Source organism: Nerophis ophidion, linkage group LG29, assembly GCF_033978795.1.
Source record: "Nerophis ophidion isolate RoL-2023_Sa linkage group LG29, RoL_Noph_v1.0, whole genome shotgun sequence".
Taxonomy (NCBI): Eukaryota; Metazoa; Chordata; class Actinopteri; order Syngnathiformes; family Syngnathidae; genus Nerophis; species Nerophis ophidion.
In genome coordinates, this window is record NC_084639.1 from 13,434,623 (window position 1) to 13,461,883 (window position 27,261).

At 41.0% G+C, this 27,261-nt stretch overlaps 1 protein-coding gene across 4 annotated transcripts in view; it reads left to right on the forward strand.

Moving 5' to 3' along the window:
• Window positions 1-27,261, forward strand: part of slit3 (slit homolog 3 (Drosophila)) — a 601,438-nt gene that overhangs the window by 444,598 nt on the left and 129,579 nt on the right. For all 4 annotated transcript variants that reach the window (XM_061891595.1, XM_061891594.1, XM_061891593.1 and 1 more), the window contains 3 exons: window positions 1,913-2,056; window positions 5,551-5,694; window positions 22,495-22,658. In XM_061891595.1, coding sequence (XP_061747579.1) covers window positions 1,913-2,056; window positions 5,551-5,694; window positions 22,495-22,658 — 452 coding nt within the window. The remainder of the gene's footprint in view (window positions 1-1,912; window positions 2,057-5,550; window positions 5,695-22,494; window positions 22,659-27,261) is intronic.

Below are 27,261 nucleotides of genomic sequence, written 5' to 3' on the forward strand. Positions count from 1 at the left end.
AAACATTTTACCGAGTAAAATACCAAAAAATGACAAATACCTTGTTGGCCAGACCCGGAAGTAGCTTCCTTACATTTGTGGACAGACCAAATGAGACACTTCAAAATAAAAGTATGCCCACATATTGTTTCAAAGAGTGCTGCTCGTTTTTCGTAAGTGGGTAACAACATTTAACTATTTATAAATGGTTGATTTCTATAGGCTAGTAAGGTAAAGTGTTGTAGCTGACAAGTTTGGGCTACCTTGCTTCTGCAGCCTTCATCAGAGGTGTCACGTGATGTTAGCGTGACGTCGTCTGTGACGTGTTATATGGATTGTACCATCAAGAGTTGTCAGCTACAACACTTTACCTACTAGTCTATATAAATCAACCATTTATAAATACGCGTCAGTAGGCTAAATGAACCTCTTCAACATAACATTTAACTATGTATAATGTAGCGGCTGGCCACGGGGTGTTAGCCAATGACTTTGGCTGGGGGGCGGGACTTCCGGGAGGGATAGGGAAGTGACGTTATCGACAGGAAGTGAGAGTTCGAGTTGTCCCGGGAAAAGCGTTAGACACATGAGAGCTGTTGTGTGGTTGTATTACATCTTGTGCAATAAAGACAAGACAAACAAAGAAGTTTTATGAGCCTACATTCCTGGGATTATTACAATATATATTTCCCAATTGGTTCAACCGCCACCCGCCTGAATCTATTTAAAATCTATTTTTTCGTCATGTCACCCGCCCGACCCGCGGTTTATCCGCGGACTCCGCGGTTGTGACCGCAAACCGCGCTTCTCTAATAGGTACACTTCAACTGTAAGAGACAGAATGTGAAAAAAAATCCAGGAATTCACATAGTAGGAATTTTAAATAATTTATTTGTAAATTATGTTGGAAAATAAGTATTTGGTCAACCATTCAAAGCTCTCACTGATGGAAGGAGGTTTTGGCTCAAAATCTCACGATACATGACCCCATTCATTCTTTCCTTAACACAGATCAATCGTCCTGTCCCCTTAGCAGAAAAACAGCCCCAAAGCATGATGTTTCCACCCCCATGCTTCACAGTAGTTATGGTGTTCTTGGGATGCAACTTAGTATTCTTCTTCCTCCAAACACGACGAGATAGGCACCAGCGCCCCCCGCAACCCCAAAGGGAATAAGCGGTAGGAAATGGATGGATGGATGGACAATATATATATATATGTATATATATATATATATGTATATATATGTATATATATATATATATATATGTATATATATATATATATATATATATACATACATACATATATATATACACATACATACATACATATATATAGATATATCTATGTATATATATACATATATATATATACATATATATATATACATATATATGTATATATATACATATATATATATATATATATATATATATATATATATATACATATATATATATATATATATAATTGAACTTACAAACCGCATATATTGACAATATACGAACACATCAAGGCATTTCCAACTTCAACATTAAAAATTCAGAGGGTTGAGCCCTCAACTTCTTTATACAAACAAAAAATGATAGAGACAGCAACGTAATACAACATGGTGAAAAAAATATTTTAAAAATCCCAAACATATTTAAAAAGAAAAAAAAATGGGCTCTTGTAAAACAACTTAACTTCCCCCAATGAAGACATCAAGTTCAGGGCTTTTTTTATGTTCAACCATTTCCCCACAAGGAAATCTGGATTATTGGATACAATAAACACATTTTTTTAACACACATGATACTGATAAAGCATTTCCACCATCATTATTTCCAGCTTTAAGACATCTATTCAAGCCATAACAATGACCTTTTACTCAAAATGTTGGCAATATTTTTTCATGTGTTTTTACGGGACAACTGTCTTACTCCTGCAGCAACCTGAGTAACAACAAGCTCCGGGACATCCGCGAGGGAGCGTTTGACGGCGCCTCTGGCGTCCAGGAGCTTCTACTGACCGGCAACAAGCTAACGGGACTGCAGGGGCGGATGTTCCGGGGCCTCACGGGACTGAAAACTCTGTAAGTGTTGCTCACTCTCCTATTCAATGCGGACCGGAAGAATGCTTGTAAACGCGATATAACGTCGCTCTTGTAAAAAGTCAGCACCGGGCGTTGTTGAAAGAAATATGACCACATCACACAAATTCTCAAATCTCCGCTTGGACAGGCTAACCTCCTCCAACCTACGAGGACAAAGCTATGAACAATGGGAGACCGGGCTTTCTGATCCGCCGCTCAGAGTCTGTGGAACGCTCTCCCTGACGACCTAAGGGCACCACAGACTGTGGATGCTTTTAAAAAAGGCTTAAAAAACAATTTTTTTTTAAAACAAAAAACGGACGAATGCTTATAAACACGATAAAACATGCAGCCATTCGGAGGATTTTAACGTCACCCTTGTAAAAAGTCAGCACCGGGTGTTGTTGAAAGAAATATGACCGTATCACACCAATTCTCAAATCCCTTCACTGGCTTCCTGTTCCACTCAGGTTTGAATACAAAGTCTCCCTATTAACCCACCAGTGCCTCCATGGAAATTCCCCCCTCACCCTCAAAGAACTACTCACCCCCAATTCCTCCACACGGCACCTGCGTTTCGGACAGGCTCCAATCTACGAGGACAAAGCTACAAACAATGGGAGATCGGGCTTTCTGCTCCGCCGCTCCCAGTCTGTGGAACACTCTCCCTGACCACCTGTGGGGACCACAGACGGTAGATGATTTTAAAAAAGGCTTAAAAACCCTTTTTTTTTTTAAAAAAAAGAAAAACGGAAGAATGCTCGTAGACTCGATAAAACGTGCGGGCATTCGGAGGATTTTAACGTCGCCCTTGCAAAAAGTCAGAAGCGGGCGTTGTTGAAAGAAATATGACCATATCACACATATTCTTAAATCCCTTCACTGGCTTTCTGTTCCACTCAGGATTGAATACAAAGTCTCCCTACTAACCCACCAGTGCCTCCGTGGAAATGCCCCCGTCTACCTCAAAGAACTACTCACCCCCAATTCCTCCACACGACACTTCCGCTTTGGACAGGCTAACCTCCTCCAACCGACGAGGACAAAGCTACGAACAATGGGAGACCGGGCTTTCTGCTCCGCCGCTCCCAGTCTCTGGAGTGCTCTCCCTGACCACCTGAGGGCACCACAGACTGTGGACGCTTTTAAAAAAGGCTTAAAAACCTTTTTTTTTTTTTTTAAAAAAAACAAAAAAAAACAGTTATACCTATTAGGATGTTCTAGTTTTTATCTTTACTTATTTTAATTATATTTCTATTTGTATTTTTTTTAATACAATGTAGCACTTTGAGGTTGTTTACTCAATGTAAAGTGCTTTTTACAAATAACATATATTATTATTAAAGTGCATTAATTGTAAGGTTCACGGCCCTCAATGCCTTTTTGATTTGTGTAAGTAACTGATACTGTGGGACTGTTTATTCACCCACTCCCAAATCAAAGCTAATGACAGCCTCATTTAGCCGCCCACGCTAAACTGGCGGACGTCCAATTAGGGGTTACATGATAGCCCACTAGCTCGCCCGGCCTAGTGGGCTGATGTCGTCCGTAATGACGGCCTCGCGCTATCATTTATATATTTGTGGACTAATGACTCTCCGATGGCATCAAGGGCGTCTCTGTCTCATGTTGAGCAGCTCCATGCTACAGTAACAGCCATGCTAACTAGGTTAGCCTTCCCTGCTGGTTGCTCACTAACTCAATCAGCCAGAGCCCATGTGACTTGGCTGTCTTTTAGCAGACTCTGTTGCGGTCGGATCATGTTCTTTATTTCATCCCTTTTTTTTTTTTTTTTTACCCACACAAAGTACATGCTTATGTAGCCAAGACATGGATTGCTCATGGTTTTCTTTTTTTCAACAAAAGCCTGTATATAAATTGTATTTGGGAATGAAAGGAGGAATAATTGAGGAGTATAAACACCAGGTTGAGTGTTAGTTTAGTGCGGGGGGTCAGCAACCCGCATGTGGCTCTTTAGTGCCGCCCTAGTGGCTCCCTGAGCATGATTAAAAAAACTAAGATTGGAAGTGGAAAAAGGTGAGGGGGAAAAATACAAAATCTCATGGCTCATTTTGTCCACCAAGTGTTTTATACTGTGCATGAATGCACAGAGGTGCGCTTTGTTGATGGTATCGACTTGTTGAAATGCTAATCATGTCAGAGTTGGTTTGTGACGAACTCCAAGATGCAGAGATGGAGGCAGGCATGGAGTGAGAAAACATGATTTAATTTAAATACTAAGACAAAAACAAACAAAGGGTACAAACAAAAAGCGCGCACGTGGGCGGATAACAAACAAAAAGGCTTAGCGTGGAAGCTAGCAGGTATCGAGCAGGAAACAGAAGTCGTACATGTAATATGAAAACAAACTTGGAAGCAGGGAAAAATAACAGTAAGCTACAAACATCTAACGAAATATAGCTTACTGCTACGCTGCAAAGATATGACACGACGCGACAAGAGCGACAAGAAGTGAAATCTACAAGACAATAATCCAGCAACTGCCTGGAGGACAAAAACAGACTCAAATAGAAGCAGGCTGATTGACACCAGGTGTGGCCAGGTGCCAATCAGCCGAAGCTGAGGGGAAAACAGCACACAAGGAAAAAAATAGGAAACAAACAAAATAAGAGCGCTGACAGGAACTAAAAACAGGAAATACTAAACACACAGAGGAAAAACTAAAACACACACAAACTGTCGGTGGCAAGCCTGACAAATCAGGCATATCTGGTCACTGCATGACTGCGAGCTAATCAATGCTAGCATGCTATTTAGGCCAGCTAGTAGGTTAACTATTTTATTTACGGACAAACTTGTAACAAGAAAAATATCTTTAATAAAGTTAAAGTTAAAGTACCATTGATTGTCTCACACACACACACTAGTGTGGTGAAATGTGTCCTCTGCATTTGACGCATCCCCTTGTTCACCCCTTGAGGTGAGGGGAGCAGTGAGCAGCAGCGGTGGTCCGCGCCCGGGAATCATTTTTGGTGATTTAACCCCCAATTCCAACCCTTGATGCTGAGTGCCAAGCACGGAGGTAATGGGTCCCATTTTTATAGTCTTTGGTATGACTCGGCCGGGGTTTAAACTCACGACTTACCCATCTCAGGGCGGACACTCTAACCACTAGGCCACTGAGTATGCCAATAATGCCATTTTTTTATGTACCCCATTATTTAGAAAAGTATCTAAAAGTATCAAAATACATTTTGATATCAATACCGGCACCAAAATATTGATATTGGCACAACCCGAGGGGTTAATCATTTCGCAATGCAGTCTGCTGAAAATGAATGAAAGTGACAAAATACATAGCAACTGATGCTGTGGTCAAAGTCGGAATTGCCACAAAACGCACACTCTACTGCCATCTGGCAGTTCGAGTGGAAAGTGCACCCCAACAATGCGTCACCTTTCATGTGTCAGGTGAACCGCGTGCTGCTGTGTGATTGTTTATTTGTGTTTGATCCGTACAACCTGCGTTCCAGGATGCTGCGGAGCAACCAGGTCAGCTGCATTGACAACGCGACATTCACGGGCCTGAGCTCGGTGCGGCTGCTGTCGCTGTACGACAACCGCATCTCCAGCATCGCCCCGGGAGCCTTCGCCACCCTGCATTCCCTCTCCACCATGTGAGTTGCTTTTCATATTTGCATAAAATTAAGTCTTTTTTTTGGGGGGCAACTAATAGCAGAGAAAATATGTGAGCTGACGGTCTGAATACAAACATGAAAGGTGGGTGCTTTTAAATACTACCATTAAGTTCCCAATGCTAGAATTGTCCATTTGTGGTAACTAATGATGGTTTCTGATAAGAAGCAGCAAATGGTGCACATGTCGTAATTCTTGACATCACCGGTTACTACCTGGTATGCACATTGCTGCAGTTTCACTTCGTTTTTTTTCCCTCTCGCATTATGATGATCAAAAGTTTACATACACTTGTAAATAACATAATGTCATGGCTGTCTTGAGTTTCCAATAATTTGTATAACTCTTATTTTTTGTGATAGAGTGATTGGAGCACATACTTGTTGGTCACAAAAAACATTCATGAAGTTTGGTTCTACTGAAAATGTAGGACAAATCTGCTGGGTCAAAAGTATACATACAGCAATGTTAATATTTGATTATCATACTTGCCAACCCTCCCGATTTTCCCGGACGACTCCTGAATTTCAGTGCCCCTCCCAAAAATTTCCCAGGGCAACCATTCTCCCGAATTCCTCCCAATTTCCACCCAAACAACAATATTGGCACTGCCTTTGGCGTCCTCTACAACCTGTCGTCACGTCCGCTTTTCCTCCATAGAAACAGCGTGCCGGCATGATCACATAATATATGCGGCTTTAACACACACATAATTGAATGCAAGCCATACTTGGTCAACAGCCATACAGGTCACACTGAGGGTGGCCGAATAAACAACTTTAACACTGTTACAAATATGTGCCACACTGTGAACCCATGACAAACACATTTCGGGAGAACATCCGCACCAATAACATTACATAAACACAACAGAACAAATACCCAGAACCCCTTGCAGCACTAACTCTTCCGGCACCTCCCGCTACCACCAAGCTCTGCCCACCTCAAGTATGTTGGTTACATGTCCCTTGGTAAGTTTCACTGCAATAAGACGCTTTTGGCAGTGTTGCGTTCGGATCCAGATCTTCTGCCGGTCACCCCCCAGGTTTGTTTGATGACACATAAGCTGGTTTTAAATGAATCCTAGACAGAGTATCTTATTTTGACATTTATTCCAAAGCTTTGGGAGACCAAATATAAACAACACATTCAATCGCATCGCCCAAGTTGATATGGTAATACTACCGAAGTTTCGCCTTTTACACTCTCTCACTCGCCCCCCTCCTCCTCGCCTTCTCCCCCTCCAGAGCGAATCCCCGTATCTATTCTCCTTATAAGCCTGGGACACTTGAGATAAGAAGGGTGTTATGGCTGCTAGTTACATTCCAAGCTTCAAGGTCTACGCATGCCCAACACTTAGCTGTTTTAAAATACAACTAGGATTTAAAAATATATATATTTCCGTTTTAACACACACATAATTGAATGCAACGCATACTTGGTCAACAGCCATACAGGTCACACTGAGGGTGGCCATATAAACAACTTTAACACTGTTACAAATATGCGCCACACTGTGAACCCACACCAAACAAAAATGACAAACACATTTCTGGAGAACATCCGCCCCGTAACACAACATAAACACAATAGAACAAAGACCCAGAACCCCTTGCACCACTAACTCTTCCAGAACGCTACAATATACACCCCCCGCTACCACCAAACCCCGCCCACCTCAAGTATGTTGGTTACATGTTCCTTGGCAAGTTTCACTGCAATAAGACGCTTTTGGCAGCCATCCACAAATTTTTTTGTTGAATTATTGACCACTCTTGAGTGCTTTGTGTAAAATTCTATATTTTCATTGGGACATCAACGTTTTGGTTTTGCTTGTTAACCTGTATTAGCTCGCATCGTCTATTGAACAGGCGTCAACCTGCAGTCCACACGTATCTCTTGTGTGTGCCTGCCATCTACTGATCACACTTATCATATATATCTGTATAGCTCGATTGGTAGAGCAGCCGTGCCAGAAACTTGAGGGTTCCAGGTTCGATTCCCACTTCCGCCATCCTAGTCACTGCCGTTGTGTCCTTGGGCAAGACACTTTACCCACCTGCTCCCAGTGCCACACACACTGGTTTAAATGTAACTTAGATATTGGGTTTCACTATGTAAAGCGCTAAGAGTCACTAGAGAAAAGAGCTATGTAAATATAATTCACTTCACAGTTTTTTTCATAGTTTGGCCAAGGGTGTGACATACTCCGGAGCGACTTATGTGTGAAATTATTAACACATTACCGTAAAATATCAAATAATATTATTTATCTAATTCGCGGAAGAGACGAAGAAAAAGTTAGCAATCGTCACACACACGTCAACCAATAAGAATTAGGCATGGGAGGGTCATGGCAGAAGTGCATTGTGGGTCATGGAATGCTAACTACTATATGCTACTGCCGTAGCTATTAAAATGGATCATTTCATCGTTGGCGGTAATTTTTAAAAACTGAGAAGGGCTGAACAAAAATGAAACCGAAAGGAAAATCATGTACTGCAGATTTCAAGCTGGACGTAGTGAAATATGCAGCAGAAAAGGACAAGAGGAAGTGGCGTATACCTTTGGAGTTGGCAGAGTTGTTTAGAAGCGACATCGAGGAAGAAGATTTCATGGGATTTATCGATTAGGAGTTGTCAGAGTTAGTTCGTGACAAATCCCAAGATGCAGAGAAGGAGGGAGCCATTTTGCAGGAAAACATAATTAAAATTAAATACTAAGACAAAAACAAACAAAGGGTTCAAACAAAAAGCGCGCACGTGGGCGGATAACAAACAAAAGGCCTAGCGTGGAAGCTAACAGGAATTTAGCAGGAAACAGAAGTCGTACTTGTAAAATGAAAGAAAAAACTGGAAGCAGGGAACAAAAAATAGTAGGCTGCAAACATCTAACGAAAATGTAGCTTACCGCTATGCTGCAAAGATACCACACGACACGACAGGTAGCAACGACAAGAGCGACATGTGGCAACGACAATAATCCAGCACTGACTGGAGGAACAAAGCAGGTAAAATAGGCCCGGGCTGATTGACACCAGGTGTGGCCAGGTGCCAATCAGCCGCAGCTGAGGGGAAACAAAGCACTCAGGGAGACGAACAGGAAGCTGAACCCAAATAAGAGTGCTGACAGGAACTAAGGACAGGAAATACTAAACACACAGAGGAAAAACTAAAACACAAACAAACTGTCGGTGGCAAACCTGACAGGAGTGACAGATTGTTTGGTAAACATATAGCATGTTCTATATGTTATAGTTATTTGAATGACTCTTACCATAATATGTTACGTTAACATACCAGGCACCTTCTCAGTTGGTTATTTATTCGTCATATATCGTACACTTATTCAGCCTGTTGTTCACTATTCTTTATTTATTTTAAATTGCCTTTCAAATGTCTATTCTTGGTGTTGGGTTTTATCAAATAAATTTCCCCCAAAAATGCGACTTGTACTCCAGTACGACGTTTTTTTCCTTCTTTATTATGCATTTTCGGCCGGTGCGACGTATACTCCGGAGCGACTTACAGTATAATCCGCAAAATACGGTACCAAATAACATTGCTTTGAGGTACATAAGTAACCCCTTTAAGCGCCAAAGACGGTGGAACATGCGGAGAAAGACACAGGAGCAAAAAGATGGAGCGCGAGCACAAAAAGGCCAAATAAGTGTAAAAAGATTGTGGTTAAAGCACAATTATTTGCAGGGTCTGGTGCAAGGCTGGGGATGCTTTTCCTCAATATTCCGACCACCCTTGTGCAAAGGGTGTAAATAACAATAAATCAGTGCGATAAAACCTCACAAGTTTATCTTTTATTTCATACCGTGAACACCACATTCCACAACATAAAAGTCTCCCTCAAAACAGCACCAGCTCATATAACTGTCGTCTCTGATTCAAGCCTTTTACCTTGTCCTCCAGAAGGAATTTTTCTTCTGCACGACCATTATTTGTCATTTGTTTCTGTGCTTTTTTTTGGATACATGAAATTTACTGTATTTATTGTTTATTTCTTTAAAAAAAAAAAGACAATGTTCAATGACAAAATGTCGTATAATGGTGTGAAACCTTTGCAATAAAGTAAAACAGGAAAGAAATATAGGAAAATATGGATTACTACACTTGTAAGGAACATAATGTCATGGCCGTCTTGAGTTTCCAATCATTTTTACCACTGTTATTTTTTTGTGATAGAGGGATTGGAGAAAATACTTCTTGCTCACAAAAACATTCATGAATTTATTATAGGTCTACTGAAAATGTGAGAAAATCTGCCGGGTCAAAAGTATACATACAGCAATGTTAATTAGAGATGTCTGATAATGGCTTTTTTGCCGATATTGTTCAACTCTTTAATTACCGATTCTGATATCAACTGATACCGATATATATACGGTCTTGGAATTAACACATTCATTTTACTAATTTTGTTGTGATGCCCTGCTGGATGCATTAAACAATGTAACAAGGTTTTCCAAAATAAATCAACTCAAGTTATGGAAAAAAAATGCCGTATTTATTATGGAAGTCACAAAGTGCATTTTTTCTTTTGAACATGCCTCAAAACAGCAGCTTGGAATTTGGGACATGTTCTCCCTGAGAGAGCATGAGGAGGTCTAGGTGGGGGGAGTAAGGGGTAGCGGGGGTGTATATTGTAGCGTCCCGGAAGAGTTAGTGCTGCAAGGGGTTCTGGATATTTGTTCTGTTTTGTTAATGTTGTTGTGACGGACTCCTGCCATCGTCGTGCGGGTTCCACGGACCATTCAGGAAGGACATCTCATGAGCAGGTTTGACTCTTTTTTCAAATAAAGCTTTGTCTTTTGGTCAGATCGCTTTTCAGCTGCTCCTCTCCTGCTCGCTCCTCCCTCGCTTTCAGTCGGCCGCGTCTTCGTTGCTGTTTCCGATTCGCTCTCGGTTGTTTCCGCTCGTCAGTTTCTGCTGCTGGTTCTCCTGCCACTTCTGCCATGATCCCTCCGTGCAAATCATTGTATTCTGTTTTTATTTACGATTTGCACAACGTGCCAGCCTCTTTGATTTTGGGTTTTGTACCGTGCCGCAGTTCCAGATATACGGACATTGTTGACATAATTAAAGGCCTACTGAAACCCACTACTACCGACCACGCAGTCTGATAGTTTATATATCAATGATGAAATATTAACATTGCAACACATGCCAATACGGCCTTTTTAGTTTACTAAATTGCAATTTTAAATTTCCTGCAAAGTATCCTGTTGAAAATGTCGCGGTATGATGACACGTCCGCATGACGTCACGGATTGTAGCGGACATTTTGTTCCAGCCCCGATCCCAGGTATAAGTCCTCTGCTTTAATCGCATAATTACACAGTATTCTAGACATCTGTGTTGCTGAAACTTTTACGATTTGTTCAATTAATAATGGAGACATCAAAGAAGAAAGATGTAGGTGGGAAGCGGTGTATCGCGGCTGCCTTTAGCAACACAAACAGAGCCGGTGTTTCCTTGTTTACATTCCCTAAAGATGACGGTGACGTTTCACTATGGAACAGAGCAGTCAAGCGAACATGGTTCCCTACCACAAAGAAAATTGTGGTAATAAGTTGCCTCTTACCATAGACATGACTGGAGAGCTTGCGTCGTTCCTTGTGCACCTGTTAAAGAGGCAGCTGCGGACTCTCTTGCCTCCTCCGACCGACCGCCCCGATCGTGGGATGCTTCCAATGTGGAGGAGGGGGAAATAAAAAATCTCAGCCCGGCCCCAACGGCTGCCTTCGCTTCGCCTCGTCGAGAAACGTGGCTTCCCACACAGCAGGAGACTCCTATAGGAATCCTCCCTCAGAGACACTGGCAGTCACCACACCCGTGGCCACACCCCTCCGACTTTCAGGTACGACCATATAATCTCACTAAAACTCTAGTAACACAATAAGCGGATAAGGGATTTTCCAGAATTATCCTAGTAAATGTGTCTAAAAACATCTGAATCGCTCTCATCTCTTTTTTTTTCTAGTCCTGCACTCGCACTTTCCTCATCCATAAATCTTTCATCCTCGCTCAAATTAATGAAGAAATCGTCGCTTTCTCGGTCCGAATCACTCTCGCTGCTGGTGGCCATGATTGGAAATAATGTTCAGATGTGAGGAGTTCCACAACCCGTGACGTCACGCGCACATCGTCTGCTACTTCTGGTACAGGCAAGGGTTTTTTATTAGCGACCAAAAGTTGTAAACTTTATCGTCGATGTTCTCTACTAAATCCTTTCAGCAAAAATATGGCAATATCGCGAAATGCTCAAGTATGACACATAGAATGGACCTGCTATCCCCGTTTAAATAAGAAAATCTCATTTAAAGGTTAAAATGGATTTGTAGAAACAGTCAAAAGTCTCACAGAACATATGAGCTTTTTTGTTTACTTGACAGGAAAATGCCACCTCAAGTCCACCTTATGCGATAATGGAAAATAAATGCATGGAACGGCTTTTGCGGATGTACATACATTGTTACCTTGGCAACTAGAAGTTCCTAATGAAAAGGGCAAATAACCAAGCAACAGATTGCCTTCAGTGTATTTACTGATTATTAAGTGCCAAGACGAGTCATTTTGTTTTCTCTCTTGATTGGCATACATTGAGTTCAGCCCTGGAGCTTGTTTGCTAATGCCCTTATCATCCTTCTGTTTTTTTTTTTTTTTAAATATTGCTCCGTCCCTTTCACCCGCCCTCCCACTCTTTGGACGCCTACCTCGCGTTTCCCAGCAGAGAGTAAGTATAGTGTGAGTTTAATTAAAAGATTAACACATCGGGGGAGGAAGGGATTTAGCCGAGGCCGGCCCACCGCCGCCGTCTCGCGCCGGCGTAAATTCATTACACGGAAATGAGGAAGTAAGTTTGTCGCCATCTGCAGCAGCTCCAGTTTTCACATTGCGTTGTGTCTGTTCCTCGCGGGTGTAATGAAGTCCGGCCAGATGTTGTGCAAAAAGGACAGCTTTTAACTGTGCATTTTATTTTATTTTACTGTAAGACGAAAAAGCTTTGAAAATATGATTTACACTATATTGCCAAAAGTATTTGGCCACTGCAGTACAAAGAGAGCTTCATGGAAAGGGTTTCCATGGCCGGGCGGCTGAATCTAAGCCATATATCACCAAGTCCAATGCAAAGTGTGGGATGCAGTGGTGTAAAACACGTCGCCACTGCACTCTAGAGCAGTGGAGACGCCTTCTCTGGAGTGATGAATCATGCTTTTCCATCTGGCAATCTGATGGACCAGTCTGGGTTTGGAGGTTGCCAGGAGAATGCTGCATTTCAGACTGCATTGTGCCGATTGTGAAATTTGGTGGAGGAGGAATTATGCTGTGGGATTGTTTTTCAGGAGTTGGGCTTGGCCCCTTAGTTCCAGTGAAAGGAACCTTGAATGCTCCAGGATACCAAAACATTTTGGACAAGTCCATGCTCCCAACCTTGTGGGAACAGTTTGGAGCGGGCCCATTCATCTTCCAACATGACTGTGCACCAATGCACAAAGCAAGGTCCATAAAGACATGGATGACAGAGTCTGGTGTGGATGAACTTGACTGGCCTGCACAGAGTCGGTCTCCCCTAAGGGCGGGGGGGGGTTACCCACATATGCGGTCCCCTCTAAGGTTTCTCATAGTTATCATAGTAAATGTCACCGACATCTCATTGGGTGGGAGTTTTTCCTTGCCATTTTGTGGGCTCTACTGAGGATGTCGTTGTGGTTTGTGCAGCCCTTTGAAACACTTGTGATTTAGGGCTATATAAATAAACATTGATTGATTGATTATTATGGTATTATTTTTTGGGATTGATTAAAAAAAAATACAATTCCAGGCTTATTCCGTACATATGGAGCATCGTCTACAACATGGGTGTCAAACTCTGGCCCGCCGTGTAATTTAATTTGGCCCTTGAGGCGATATCAATTTAGCATTAGAGCTGGCCCGCCGGTGTTATACAGCGTCGGTGCCCTGCGACACCGCATTCACCGCTAATACTCATACTTGCCAACCCTCCTAATTTTCCCAGTAGACTCGCGAAGTTCAGTGCCCCTCCCGAAAATCTTCCGGGGCAACCATTCTCCCGAATTTCTACCAATTTCCACCTGGACAACTATATTGGGGGCGTGCATTTAAGGCACTGCCTTTAGCGTTCTCTACAACCTGTCGTCACGTCCGCTTTTCCTCCATACTAACAGCGTGGCACATAATATTTGTGGCTTTTACACACACAGACACACACACACAAGTGAATGCAACACATACTTGGTCAACAAACATACAGGTCACACTGAGGGTGGCCGTATAAACAACTTTAACACTGTTACAAATATGCGCCACACTGTGAACCCACACCAAACAAGAATGACAAACACATTTCAGGTGAACATCCGCACCGTAACACAACAGAACAAATACCCAGACCCCCTTGCAGCACTAACTCTGCCGGGAAACTTCCAGCAAACTGACCAATAATTAACGTTTTATTCATGCATTTTCTCTTACTACTTCAAGGCTTGAATGTTTGGTTCATTCATTATTGTTATTTTATTTTCAAATGTATTATTAGCCTGTGGGGAAAAAATTATATTTACCTCAGAAGATTGCAAACAGAAAAAAAATCGTTACATTTTTATTTACATTTTATTTGATATGCCAATGATTTTTTTTTTCAATTATTATTATTATTATTTGAAACTGGATTTTGGATGTCACTGAAGTTATACAAGCCTTGCTTGTTCAATATTTAATGCAAAACTTGTTTGGGTCCCTATTAAAAGGTTAATTTGTTCAACCTTGGCCCGCGGCTTTGTTCCGTTTAAAATTTTGGCCCACTCTGTATTTGAGTTTGACACCCCTGGTCTACAAATAAACTTGTGCATTTGGCCTCATTTCATTACTCACACATGTTAGAAGTCATAAGTACAACGCGAAATGTAGAGATTAGGGTTGTACGATACACCGGTATTAGTATAGTACCACGATACTAATGAATCATATTCAGTACTATACTGCCTCTGAAAAGTAGTCAGCAGTGTTTTAGCTACTTCTAAATCACTAATCCTTGTCTCGATGGCGACAAATAAAGTATGTTTCTTACAAGTATCATCCCTGCAGGACGAGGAATAGCTAAACATGCTTCACTACACGCCGTCGCTCACGGGCGTCACAATGTAAACAAACACCATGGGTAGATCTACACCTGACATCCACTGTAATGATACCAAGTAGTGAAGTGAACTATATTTATATTGCGCTTTTTCTCTAGTGACTCAAAGCGCTTTACATAGTGAAACCCAATATCTAAGTTACATTTTAAACCAGTGTGGGTGGCACTGGGAGCAGGTGGGTAAAGTGTCTTGCCCAAGGACACAACAGCAGTGACTAGGATGGCGGAAGCGGGGATCGAACCTGTAACCCTCAAGTTGCGGGCACGGCCGCTCTACCAACCGAGCTATGCCGCCCCACAGTACAGCGGCTTATCAATTCTACTAAGATTATGTCGATATTTTTTGCATCAGATCATCTTATTTCGTTTTTTTTAAATGTATATTATGGTTATAAAGTCAGGAAATATGTCCCTGGACACATGAGGACTTTGAATATGACCAACGTATGATCCTGTAACGACTTGGTATCGGATTCATACCCAAACTTGTGGTATCATCCAAAACTAATATAAAGTATCAAACAAAAAAACAAGTGATTATTACATTTTAACAGAAGTGTAGATAGAACATGTTAAAAGAGAAAAGTAATTAGATATCAACAGTAAATGAACAAGTAGATTAATAATTCATTTTCTACCATTTGTCCTTAGTAATGTTAAAAAAATAATAAAAAGATAAATGACACAATATGTTACTGCATATGTCAGCAACTAAATTAGGAGTCTTTGTTTGTTTACTTACTACTAAAAGACAAATTGTCTTGTAGGTTCACTCTTTTATTTAAGTACAAACTTGCAATAAGAAACCTATGTTTAATGTACCCTAAGATTTTCTGTTAAAATAAAGCCAATAATGCAATTTTTTGTGGTCCCCTTTATTCAGAAAAGTACTGAAAAAAATCGAAATTATTTTGGTACTGGTACCAAAATATTAGTATCGGGATAACACTATTACAGATTATCATAAACATTTATTTTGGTAGAAATGTCACAGGCTACATTAGCAACAATATATTTGACAATCAAGGCATGAACGTTACAATCCACATTTTGTAAACTATCACAAATAAGCAGCGTAAGTACTAGAGATGGGCGGATAGGCAAGTATATCATCCGCAACCGCATCACTAAAGTCGTCATCCACCCGCCATTTACCCGAACCAACATTTTATCAAAGCCACACCCACCCGCCCGTTGTTATATATCCAATATAGACGATGCAAGGCATTAGTGAGGTTAGAAAGTGTAACTCCCTCCAAATAGCACAGACACGATGGCTTTCTTGAACTGATTTATTTGAAGGCTTACTTTCCCTTCAAATTCACCGTGAAAACTGTGATAAATAAAGCACGTTACAAACGTAAAAATAATAACATGCACAGCATGTGGATCAAACATTTTACCGAGTAAAATACCAACAAATGATAAATACCTCGTTGGCCATACCCGGAAGTAGCTTCCTTGCATTTGTGGACAGACCAAACGAGACACTTCAAAATAAAAGTATGCCCACATATTGTTTCAACGAGTGCTGCTCGTTTTTCGTAAGTGGGTAACAACATTTAACTATTTATAAATGGTTGATTTCTATAGGCTGGTAAGGTAAAGTGTTGTAGCTGACAAGTTTGGGCTACCTTGCTTCAGAGGTGTCACGTGATGTTAGCGTGACTTTGTCTGTGACGTGTTATATGGATTGTACCATCAAGAGTTGTCAGGTACAACACTTTACCTACTAGCCTGTATAAATCAACCATTTATAAATACACGTCAGTAGGCTAAATGAACCTCTTCAACATAACATTTAACTATGTTTAATGTAGCGGCTGGCTACGGGGTGTTAAACAATGACTTTGGCTGGGGGGCGGGACTTCCGGGAGAGATAGGGAAGTGACGCTATCGACAGGAAGTGAGAGTTCGAGTTGTCCCGGGAAAAGCGTTAGAGACATGAGAGCTGTTGTGTGGTTGTATTACATCTTGTGCAATAAAGACAAGACAAACGAAGAAGTTTTATGAGCCTACATTCCTGGGATTATCACAATATATATTTCCCAATTGGTTCAACCGCCACCCGCCCGAATCTATTTAAAATCTATTTTTTCGTCATGTCACCCGCCCGACCCGCGGTTTACCCGCGGACTCCGCGGTTGTGACCGCAAACCGTGCTTCTCTAGTAAGTACTCACGCCAGGGGATACAAATAATTGCTATTGCGACATCCAGTGGGCACGTTGAGAACAGCAGTTTCTTTTATTGCAAATTTTCCGCTAATTTTCATACTTGGCAAAGTCATCTCGAGGGCCGGATAAAAACATGTTCGCTGCCTGATCTGTCCCGCGGGCCTTACGATCGTCACCCCCGTGCTAAAGCATCGTTCCGATGACCCCTCCCCCTTCCGTTTTAATATTCTTCACTATGAATAACACATGAGACGTCAGAAGAGGCAACAAAATGCAGAGAAGTCATCGAATAAGACGAAGATGAATGAGATAACCTTTTTTCTTTCTTTTCTTTCACTGGCCTGCTTATCTCGGCCTCTCTGTATCTCATTTAGCCCACCAAATGAATAAAAAATGAATGATAACCTTTTCCTCTCTCTGCTTCTTTTATTTCCTCTTTAACCCTCGACTCCCCCCAGCCTTCATGCTGTCCAAATGTCTGGGAGTTTATGACCAAACGCGTCATGGTGCTCGAGTTGTTTGCCGTCTTGTAAAGTATACAAAGCAATTCTCTCGTTCTTAGCAACTAAAATTCTCTGGCTCGCTTCTGCTTGTTTTTGTCCGTCTCATCTCGAAACCCAAGGATTCTTTTTGTTCCAATGAGACGCTTTTGGCCATCTGTGACATTGGCTTGTTTCTCTTTGTTCATTCAAGAACTACTCAACATGTTTTATTTATTTTACTGCCAGGTTCTGAAGATGAAGATTACCCACGTGAGTAACAGGACTGAAAGTATCAGGAGTGAGCTGTGTACTACAACCTAAGGGTGTCCAAAACGACGGTATCTTCAATTTGGCTCGCGAGATGTCATGAGTTTAATAAGGATTCTGGCCCTCGGCGTGTTTTCCGAATAATTTAAAAATATCTGACGGTCTTATTGCTGCGACTTTGCCGCCGTCTTGTGGACAATGGGAGTAATTCAGGTCAATGACCGTGAATTGAAACCTGAAGTAAACGCAACACAGACTTATATGACCCAATTCAGACAACCTTCCCTAGTCATAAACAAAAACAAATTGTGCAACCAACACCGTCAACACACGTGGTCACACATAACACAACTTGCTTACTGATTCTTGTGGATAATATAAAACATGCCCATGCACCATAAAAAAGAAAGGTCTAAATTACACCCATTTAAATCCAATACAATAATGATGCAAACACTTTCTCTACACTTATCCACGTTTGGCGCATTTTAGCTGCTTGATATTTCTGATTGATTACATAACTTTAGGGAGGTCGAGACGGAAGATAACAAGGCAGGAATTGAATCCTAACATACTCTTAATATCCAATTAAATATCCATTATATCGATAATATTGGCCGGCCAATATTATCGCCGATAAATGCTTTAAAATGTAAAATCGGAAAATGATCGAAATAGGTTACAAAATTATCGGTATCTGTCTTAAAAAGAGTAAAATGTATGTCTTTTAAACGTCGCTGTGTACACGGACGTAGGGAGAAGTACGGAGCGCCAATAAACCTTAAAGGGAATGCCTTTGCGTGCTGGGCCAATCACATAATATCTACGGCTTTTCACACACACACAAGTGAATGCAATGCATACTTGGTCAACAGCCATACAGGTCACACTGAGGGTGGTCGTATAAACAACTTTGACACTGTTACAAATATGCACCACAATGTGAACCCACACCATTCAAGAATGACAAACATTTCGGGAGAACATCCGCACCGTAACACAACATAAACACAACAGAACAAATTGAAAAACTTATTGGGTGTTACCATTTAGTGGTCAATTGTACGGAATATGTACTGTACTGTGCAATCTACTAATAGAAGTTTCAATAAATCAGGTGGTAGAGAATTAATTATTAATCTACTTGTTAATTTACTGTTAATATCTGCTTACTTTCTCTTTTAACATGTTCTATCTACACTTCTGTTAAAATGTAATAATAATTTTTTCTTCTGTTGTTTGATACTTTACATTAGTTTTGGATGATACCACACATTTGGGCATTGATCCGATACCAAGTAGTTACAGGATCATACATTGGTCATATTCAAAGTCCTCATGTGTCCATGGACATATTTCCTGAGTTTCTAAACATGCTATAAAATAAAAAATAAAAAAACAAAAGAAGATTTTGTGATGCCAAAAAATATTAACATAATCATACTAGTATCAACTAAATACGCTCCTGTACTTGGTATCATTACAGTGGATGTCAGGTGTAGATCCACCAATGGCGTTTGTTTACATTGTGAGGCCAGTGAGCTACGGTGTGTAGTGAAGCATGTTTAGCTATTCCTCGTCCTGCAGGGATGATACTTGTAAGAAACGTACTTTATTTGTCACCATGGAGACAAGGATTAGTGATTTAGAAGTAGCTACAACACTGCAGACTGCGGCTGGACTTTAGCCGCTAGTTGGCTAGCCATGTCTTAAAGCACCTCTTCCTGAGGGTCCTTCAGTGTTATAACTTCACCTTTATTGTTAGTTTTTAAGCCAAAATGCGTCCATTCTCCCTTTTCTGTCTACACGCCGTGTCTGCTTGTAAGTACTCTGTGTGTGCGCTGCCGAACATGCTGCTCTGCTCGTAAACCAGCAATGACACAACGACAGAGTGGATGAGGAGTGGAGGACCGGTGCTTTTTAGAGGCGGTATAGTACCGAATATGACTCATTAGTATCTCAGTACTATACTAATACCGGTATACCGTACAACCGTAGTACATATACACTTTACATGCTGTCGGCTTTTGGCCATTACCCATTTTTTTTAGCCCAACGCGGAACTAAAGTCCAAAGGTTTTCAGACCCCTGATATAGCCACGAAACATTTATGCCAATAAAATGTTGGCACTGAGCACATTACAGTCATTCAGCAATTGATCGTTGTCATGGTTAAAGGACCGAGTGAACATGACTTAAGTCTGAATTTTAACAGAACTGTATTTTCATTTTTTTAAAGAAAAAAAACCTTTTAATTTTTTAAAAAATATTTATCCATCCATCCATTTTCTACCGATTGTCCCTTTTGGGGTCGCGGGGAGTGCTGAAGTTTATATCAGCTACAATTGGGCGGAAGGCGGGGTACACCCTGGACATGTCACCACCTCATTGCCTGGCCGACACAGATAGACAACATTCACACTCACATTCACACACTAGGGGCCATTTAGTGTTGCCAATCAACCTATCCCCAGGTGCATGTCTTTGGAGGTGGGCGGAAGCACAGTGTGCAGGGTGATTAAAATGAATATTTAAAAAATGCAATTATTACATATGCAAACATAAAAATGTGCAGCATAATTTGCTTAATTGAAAAAAGTGTTACAGAATGAATGTTATTGTATATTGTGTTTCCTAGGGAGGCAATGTGGAATGGTGCTTAAATATTTTAATATAAAGGAGTCATTAAAGGCCTACTGAAACTCACTACTACCGACCACGCAGTCTGATAGTTTATATATCAATGATGAAATATTAACATTGCAACACATGCCAATACGGCCGGGTTAGTTTACTTAAGTGCAATTTTAAATTCCGCCGCGAAAAAGTCTCGGTATGATGACGCCTGCGCGTGTCGTCACGGATTGTAGAGGACATTTTGTGCCAGCATTGTGGCCAGCTATTAAGTCGTCTGTTTTCATCGCAAAGTTCCGCAGTATTCTGGACATGTGTGTTGGTTAATCGTTTGCAATTTGTTCAATGAACAATGGAGACATCATAGAAGAAAGCTGTAGGTGGGAAGCGGTGGATTGAGGCCGGCTTTAGCAACACAAACACAGCCGGTGTTTTATTGTTTACATTCCCGAAAGATGACAGTCAAGCTTTACTATGGAACAGAGATCTCAAGCGAACACGGTTAGATTGGACCACACACACACAAAGTACAGTGTATTATGTGCAGTAATAAATAACCTTTTACCAATCTGTATTTTGACGGCGATCCATGTCGTGTGCTACTCCAGCATCAATATCAGCAGCGTCCTCTTGACAGGTTCAAAGCGGTATGGCTCTATCCCTTGTTGCGGTTGGGCCTGGCCGAGTGGTCCTGCCACTCCCATGACTGCGACAGCGCCTCTCACAGCATCTTCCCTATCTGAATATCTCCCACTGCCCTCTAGTCCTTTTTTTAAGTTTTTGTATTTTATTTATTTTTTTTCTAGTCCTTCACTCTCACTTTCCTCATCCACAAATCTTTCATCCTCGCTCAAATTAATGGGGAAATCGTCGCTTTCTCTGACCGAATCGCTCTCGCTGCTCGTGGCCATGATTGTAAACAATGTTCAGATGTGAGGAGTTCCACAACCCGTGACGTCACACGCACATCGTCTGCTACTTCCGGTACAGGCAAGGCTTTTTTTTTATTAGCGACCAAAAGTTGCGAACTTTATCGTGGATGTTCTCTACTAAATCCTTTCAGCAAAAATATGGCAATATCGCGAAATGATCAAGTATGACACATAGAATGGACCTGCTATCCCCGTTTAAATAAGAAAATCTCATTTCATTAGGCTTTTAAGTCACTGTTTTCTAAAGCCCCTTTTTCATTGCCTTTTCCTACCAGGCAAATTACCCTAAATGCAAAAAGTATCAGAAGCAGGCGAGGTTAGGAAGTTGTCTACAGCCACAGTAGTTAGTGTCCTTGTGTGTTGACACAATGTTCATTAGTGGTTGTTTGCTTTTATAGAGCAGTGGTTCTCAAATGGGGGTACGCGTACCGCTGGGGGTACTTGAAGGTATGCCAAGGGGTACGTGAGATTTTTTTTAATTATTCTAAAAATAGCAACAGTTTAAAAATACTTTATAAATATATTTATTGAATAATACTTCAACAAAATATGAATGTAAGTTCATAAACTGTGAAAAGAAATGCAACAATGCAATATTCATTTTTGTGGACGTGTTCCATAAATATTGATGCTAAATATTTCTCTTTTTGTGAATAAATGTTTAGAATTAAGTTCATGAATCCAGATGGATCTCTATTACAATCCACAAAGAGGGCACTTTAAGTTGAAGATTACTTCTATGTGTAGAAATATTTATTTATAATTGAATCACTTGTTTATTTTTCAACAAGTTTTTAGTTATTTTTATATCTTGTTTTTCAAATAGTTCAAGAAAGACCACTACAAATGAGCAATAGTTTGCATTGTTATACAATTTATTAAATCAGAAACTGATGACATAGTGCTGTATTTTACTTCTTTATCTCTTTTTTTCATCCAAAATTGCTTTGCTCTGATTAGGGGGTACTTAAATTACAAAAATGTTCACAGGGGGTACATCACTGAAAAAAGGTTGAGAACCACTGCTATAGATCACACTCCTTGTTAAATGAGAAGCATTAATTGGAGAATGTACTTATTCACAGCTTACAAATGTATTTTTCTGTGTCTTTTTGGCAGTAACCTCCTGTCCAACCCATACGTGTGTGACTGTCACCTGGCCTGGCTGGGGCAGTGGTTGAAGAGGACCCGGGTGGTGAGTGGAAACCCTCGCTGCCAGAGGCCAGCCTTCCTGAAGGAGATCCCCATCCAGGATGTGGCCCATCCCGACTTTACATGCGACGGTAAGGAGAGAGCTTGTTTGTCAGGCGGGTTTTTTTTTTAGTGGCGTTCATTTTAAAGGCCAGAAATTAGCCGGAAAATACAAAATACAATAGCGAAAGGCTGTTGAAGTCACATGATACAAACCCCAAAGCCAATGAAGTTGGTACATTTTGTAATTCGTAAATAAAAATAGAACACAATGATTTGCAAATCCTTTTCAACTTGTATTCAATTAAAAAGACTGCAAAGACAGGGTGTGAGTTTTTCCTTGCCCTTATGTGGGCCTACCGAGGATGTCGTAGTGGTTTGTGCAGCCCTTTGAGACACTAGTGATTTAGGGCTATATAAGTAAACATTGATTGATCGATTGATATTTAATGTTCAAACTGAGAAACCAATTTTTTTTGTTGCAAATAATCATTAACTTTGAGTTAATGGCAGCAACACATTGCACATTAGATTTTTACCACTGTGTTACATGGCCTTTCCTTTTAACAACACTCAGTAAACATTTGGGAACTGAGGAGAACAATTTTTGAAGCTTTTCAGGTGGAATTCTTTCCCATTCTTGGATGGGAAAATTGTGATATATATTTTACCGTAGACATCGTTGGATTATTCGTTCTCATGCAGTAGCTGTCAAAAAAGGTAGCTGTGAGCTTGGCTCTTCGGCTTCTCTCTGAGACACTGCGTGTTCACCGCAGCCATCCGACCTCGAGGTATGTCTTTACAATCTCACTAAAACACTATTAAAACAATAAGCAGATAAGGGATCTTCCAGAATTATCCTAGTAATTACATCTGAAACGTTCACACTGCCGCTGCCCAGAGCCGTCGCTTTTTATCATCTTTTATTTGTATTTATTTTTTCTAGTCCTTCACTATCAATATCCTCATTCATTAATCTTTTATCCTTGCTCAAATTAATGGGGAAATTGTCGCTTTCTCGGTCCGAACTGCTCTTACTGCTGGTGTCTCCCATTATAAACAATGTGAGGATGTGACGTCACGCCGGTGACGTCATCGTCTGCGACTTCCGGTACAGGCAAGGCTTTTTTGTTAGCGACCAAAAGTTGCAAACTTTATCGTGGATGTTCTCTACTAAATCCTTTTAGCAAAATATGGCAATATCGCGAAATGATCAAGTATGACACATAGAATGGACCTGCTATCCCCGTTTGAATAAGAAAATCTCATTTTAGTAGGCCTATAGATATCTTGTCTTTGCAGTCTATTCAATTGAATATGAGTTGATAAAGATTTGCAAGTCATTGTATTCTGTTTTTATTTATGATTTACACTACGTGACAACTTCACAGTTTTTGGGGGTTTGTATTTCCACCAACAAAACAAATGGTAGCTTGCCGTGGTTGTGAGCCATGCTTTTGTTTACTGGACGTTTTTGAGGTCGACCGTGGTAAGCCTCCAACTTCCCAGTGGCCTCAAATGCAGCATTACAAAACAGATCGGTTTTCAAATGACTCTGGGTTGTTTCAGTGCTGGTAATTGTTGTCATTACGTGGTGTCATGTCTCCGGGTGAGTACTTCACTCCAGCAAACCGGGCATCCGTTCAGTTCGGATGACGTCGACGTCCAAGCGGCCAAACGTTCACCTCAGGCTTTTGAGTCCCCGCGTCTTACGCAAACTGCCTTGTCAGTTTAGTGGGAGACGAGCGTCACATCGCCCGCCCACATCCTTCAGCGGGGCACTGCGAGGACAGAGTGATCACACACAGCCTCGCATGACATCACTCTGTGGTTCCCGCTCTTGACGCTTCCGTTACCACGACAATGCGTTCCCATCGCCACCAAGGCTGTTGGCTCGGCTGCCAAGTCGAGGCTCTGTACCGTAGATCACTCGGTAATTTTGTCGCTCTGCAAATATTTATGGAAGATCGTCTTGGGAAGTCCTTAGCTTGGTTTGGCTGCGCTCGAGAAAACGTGTTTTAAGATTTGCTGTCGGAATGGTTGGCTGGAGAACAGACTGCTTTTTTAAGTTCATTTATTTTCATTCATTCATAAAAATACATAAAAATCAAACATAAGGAAAAATTTGAAATAAATAATCAAAATGACAGTAAAATATGAATGAAAAGGAGCAGAAAAAATGCTTTAAAATGTAATATTGGAAAATATCGGTTTCGGTTTCAAAAAGTAAACTTTATGACTTTTTAAAACGCCGCTGTGTACACGGACGTAGGGAGAAGTTCAAAGTGCCAGTAAATCTTAAAGGGGAACATTATCACAATTTCAAAAGGGTTAAAAACAATAGAAATCAGTTCCCAGTGGCCTGTTGTATTTTTTGAAGTTTTTTTCAAAATGTTACCGGTCCCCGAATATCCCTAAAAAAAGCTAGAAAGTGCTTGATTTTCGCTATTTGCGATGCGACTATCCATTTCCCTGTGACGTCATACAGTGCTGCCAATGTAAACAAACAACGGCAAATACCACAGCAAGATATAGCGACATTAGCTCGGATTCAGACTCGGATTTCAGCGACTTAAGCGATTTAACAGATTACGCATGTATTGAAACAGATGGTTGGAGTATGAAAGTATTGAAGAAGAAACTGAAGCTATTGAGCGAATAGCTATTGACGCTATTCATAGCCATAGCATGGCCGAATAGCTGCGTTAGCATCGCCGGTAAAATGTGCAGACCAAACGATCGGGACTTTCGCATCTCGTGACACTGGAGCAACTTAAATCCTTCGATTGGTAAGTGTTTTTTTTCGCATTAAATGTGGGTGGAAGTAAACGTAATATAGTTGCAAATACATCTGCAGGTTATCCATACATCTCTGTGCCATGTCTGCCTTAGCACCGCCGGTAAATAGCATATTAGCATCGATTAGCGTAACATGTTAGCATCGGTTAGCTGGCAGTCAACATCAACAAAACTCACCTTTGTGATTTAGTTGACTTTATAGTTGCAAATGCATCTGCAGGTTATCCATACATCTCTGTGTCATGTCCGTCATCGCCGGTAAAATGTGGAGACACTTTGGCACATTCAATGGGGGTCTGGCGGCAGACACTTTTGCATCTTCGGGCCAGTGGTGCAACTTGAATCTCTCCCTGTTAGTGTTGTTACACCCTCCGACAACACACCAACGAGGTATGATGTCTCGAAAGTTCCAAAAAATAGTCGAAAAAACGGAAAATAACAGAGCTGAGACCCGGTGTTTGTAATGTGTTGAAAATGAAAATGGCGGGTGTATTACCTCGGAGACGTCACGTTCTGACGTCAGCGCAAAAAAAGCGATGAACAGAAAGGCGTTTAACTCGCCAAAATTCACCCATTTAGAGTTCGTAAATCGGTTAAAAAAAAAAGGTCTTTTTTCTGCACCATCAAGGTATATATTGACGCTTACATAGGTCTGGTGATAATGTTGCCCTTTAAAGGCACTGCCTTTGCGTGCTGGCCCAGTCACATAATATCTACGGCTTTTCACACAAGTGAATGCGAGGCATACTTGTTCAACAGCCATACAGGTCACACTGAGGGTGGCCGTATGAACAACTTTAACACTGTTACAAATATGCGCCACACTGTGAACCCACACCAAACAAGAATGACAAATACATTTCGGGAGAACATCCGCACTGTAACAAATACCCAGAACCCCTTGCGGCACTAACTCTTCCTGGACGCTACAATATCCACCCCCTAACCCCGCCCACCTCAACCCCCTCATGCTCTCTCAGGGAGAGCATGTCCCAAATTCCAAGCTGCTGTTTTGAGGCAAGTTTAAAAAAAAAAAAAAAAAAAAAAAAAATGCTCTTTGTGTCTTTAATAATAAATATGGCAGTGCCATGTTGGCATTTTTTTTCCATAACTTGAGTTGATTTATTTTGGAAAACCTTGTTACATTGTTTAATGCATCCAGCGGGGCATCGCAACAAAATTAAGCATAATAATGTGTTAATTCCACGACTGTATTTATCGGTATCGGTTGATATATTGGAATCGGTAATTAAGAGTTGGACAATATCGGAATATCGGAAGTCCTTAGCTGGTTCGGCTCCGCTCGAGAAAACGTGTTTTAAGATTCGCTGTCGGAATGGTTGGCTGGAGAACAGACTGCTTTGTTACGTTCATTTCTTTTTATTCATTCATAAAAATTAAAAAAATCTAACAAATAAGGAAAAATTTGAAATAAAATACTCAAAATAACAGTAAATTATTAATGAAAAGGAGCAGAAAAAATGCTATAAAATGTAATATCGGAAATGATCGGTTTCGGTTTCAGAAAGTAAACTTTATGACTTTTTAAAACGCCGCTGTGTACACGGACGTAGGGAGAAGTTCAGAGCACCAATAAATCTTAAAGGCACTGCCTTTGCGTTCTGGCCCAGTCACATAATTTCTATGGCTTTTCACACAAGTGAATGCAAGCCATACTTGGTCAACAGCCATACAGGTCACACTGAGGGTGGCCGTATAAACAACTTTAATACTGTTACAAATATGCGCCACACTGTAAACCCACACCAAACAAGAATGACAAACACATTTCGGGACAACATCCGCACCGTAACACAACAGAACAAATACCCAGAATCCCTTGCAGCAATAACTCTTCCTGTACGCTACAATATACACCCCCCACCTCAACCCCGC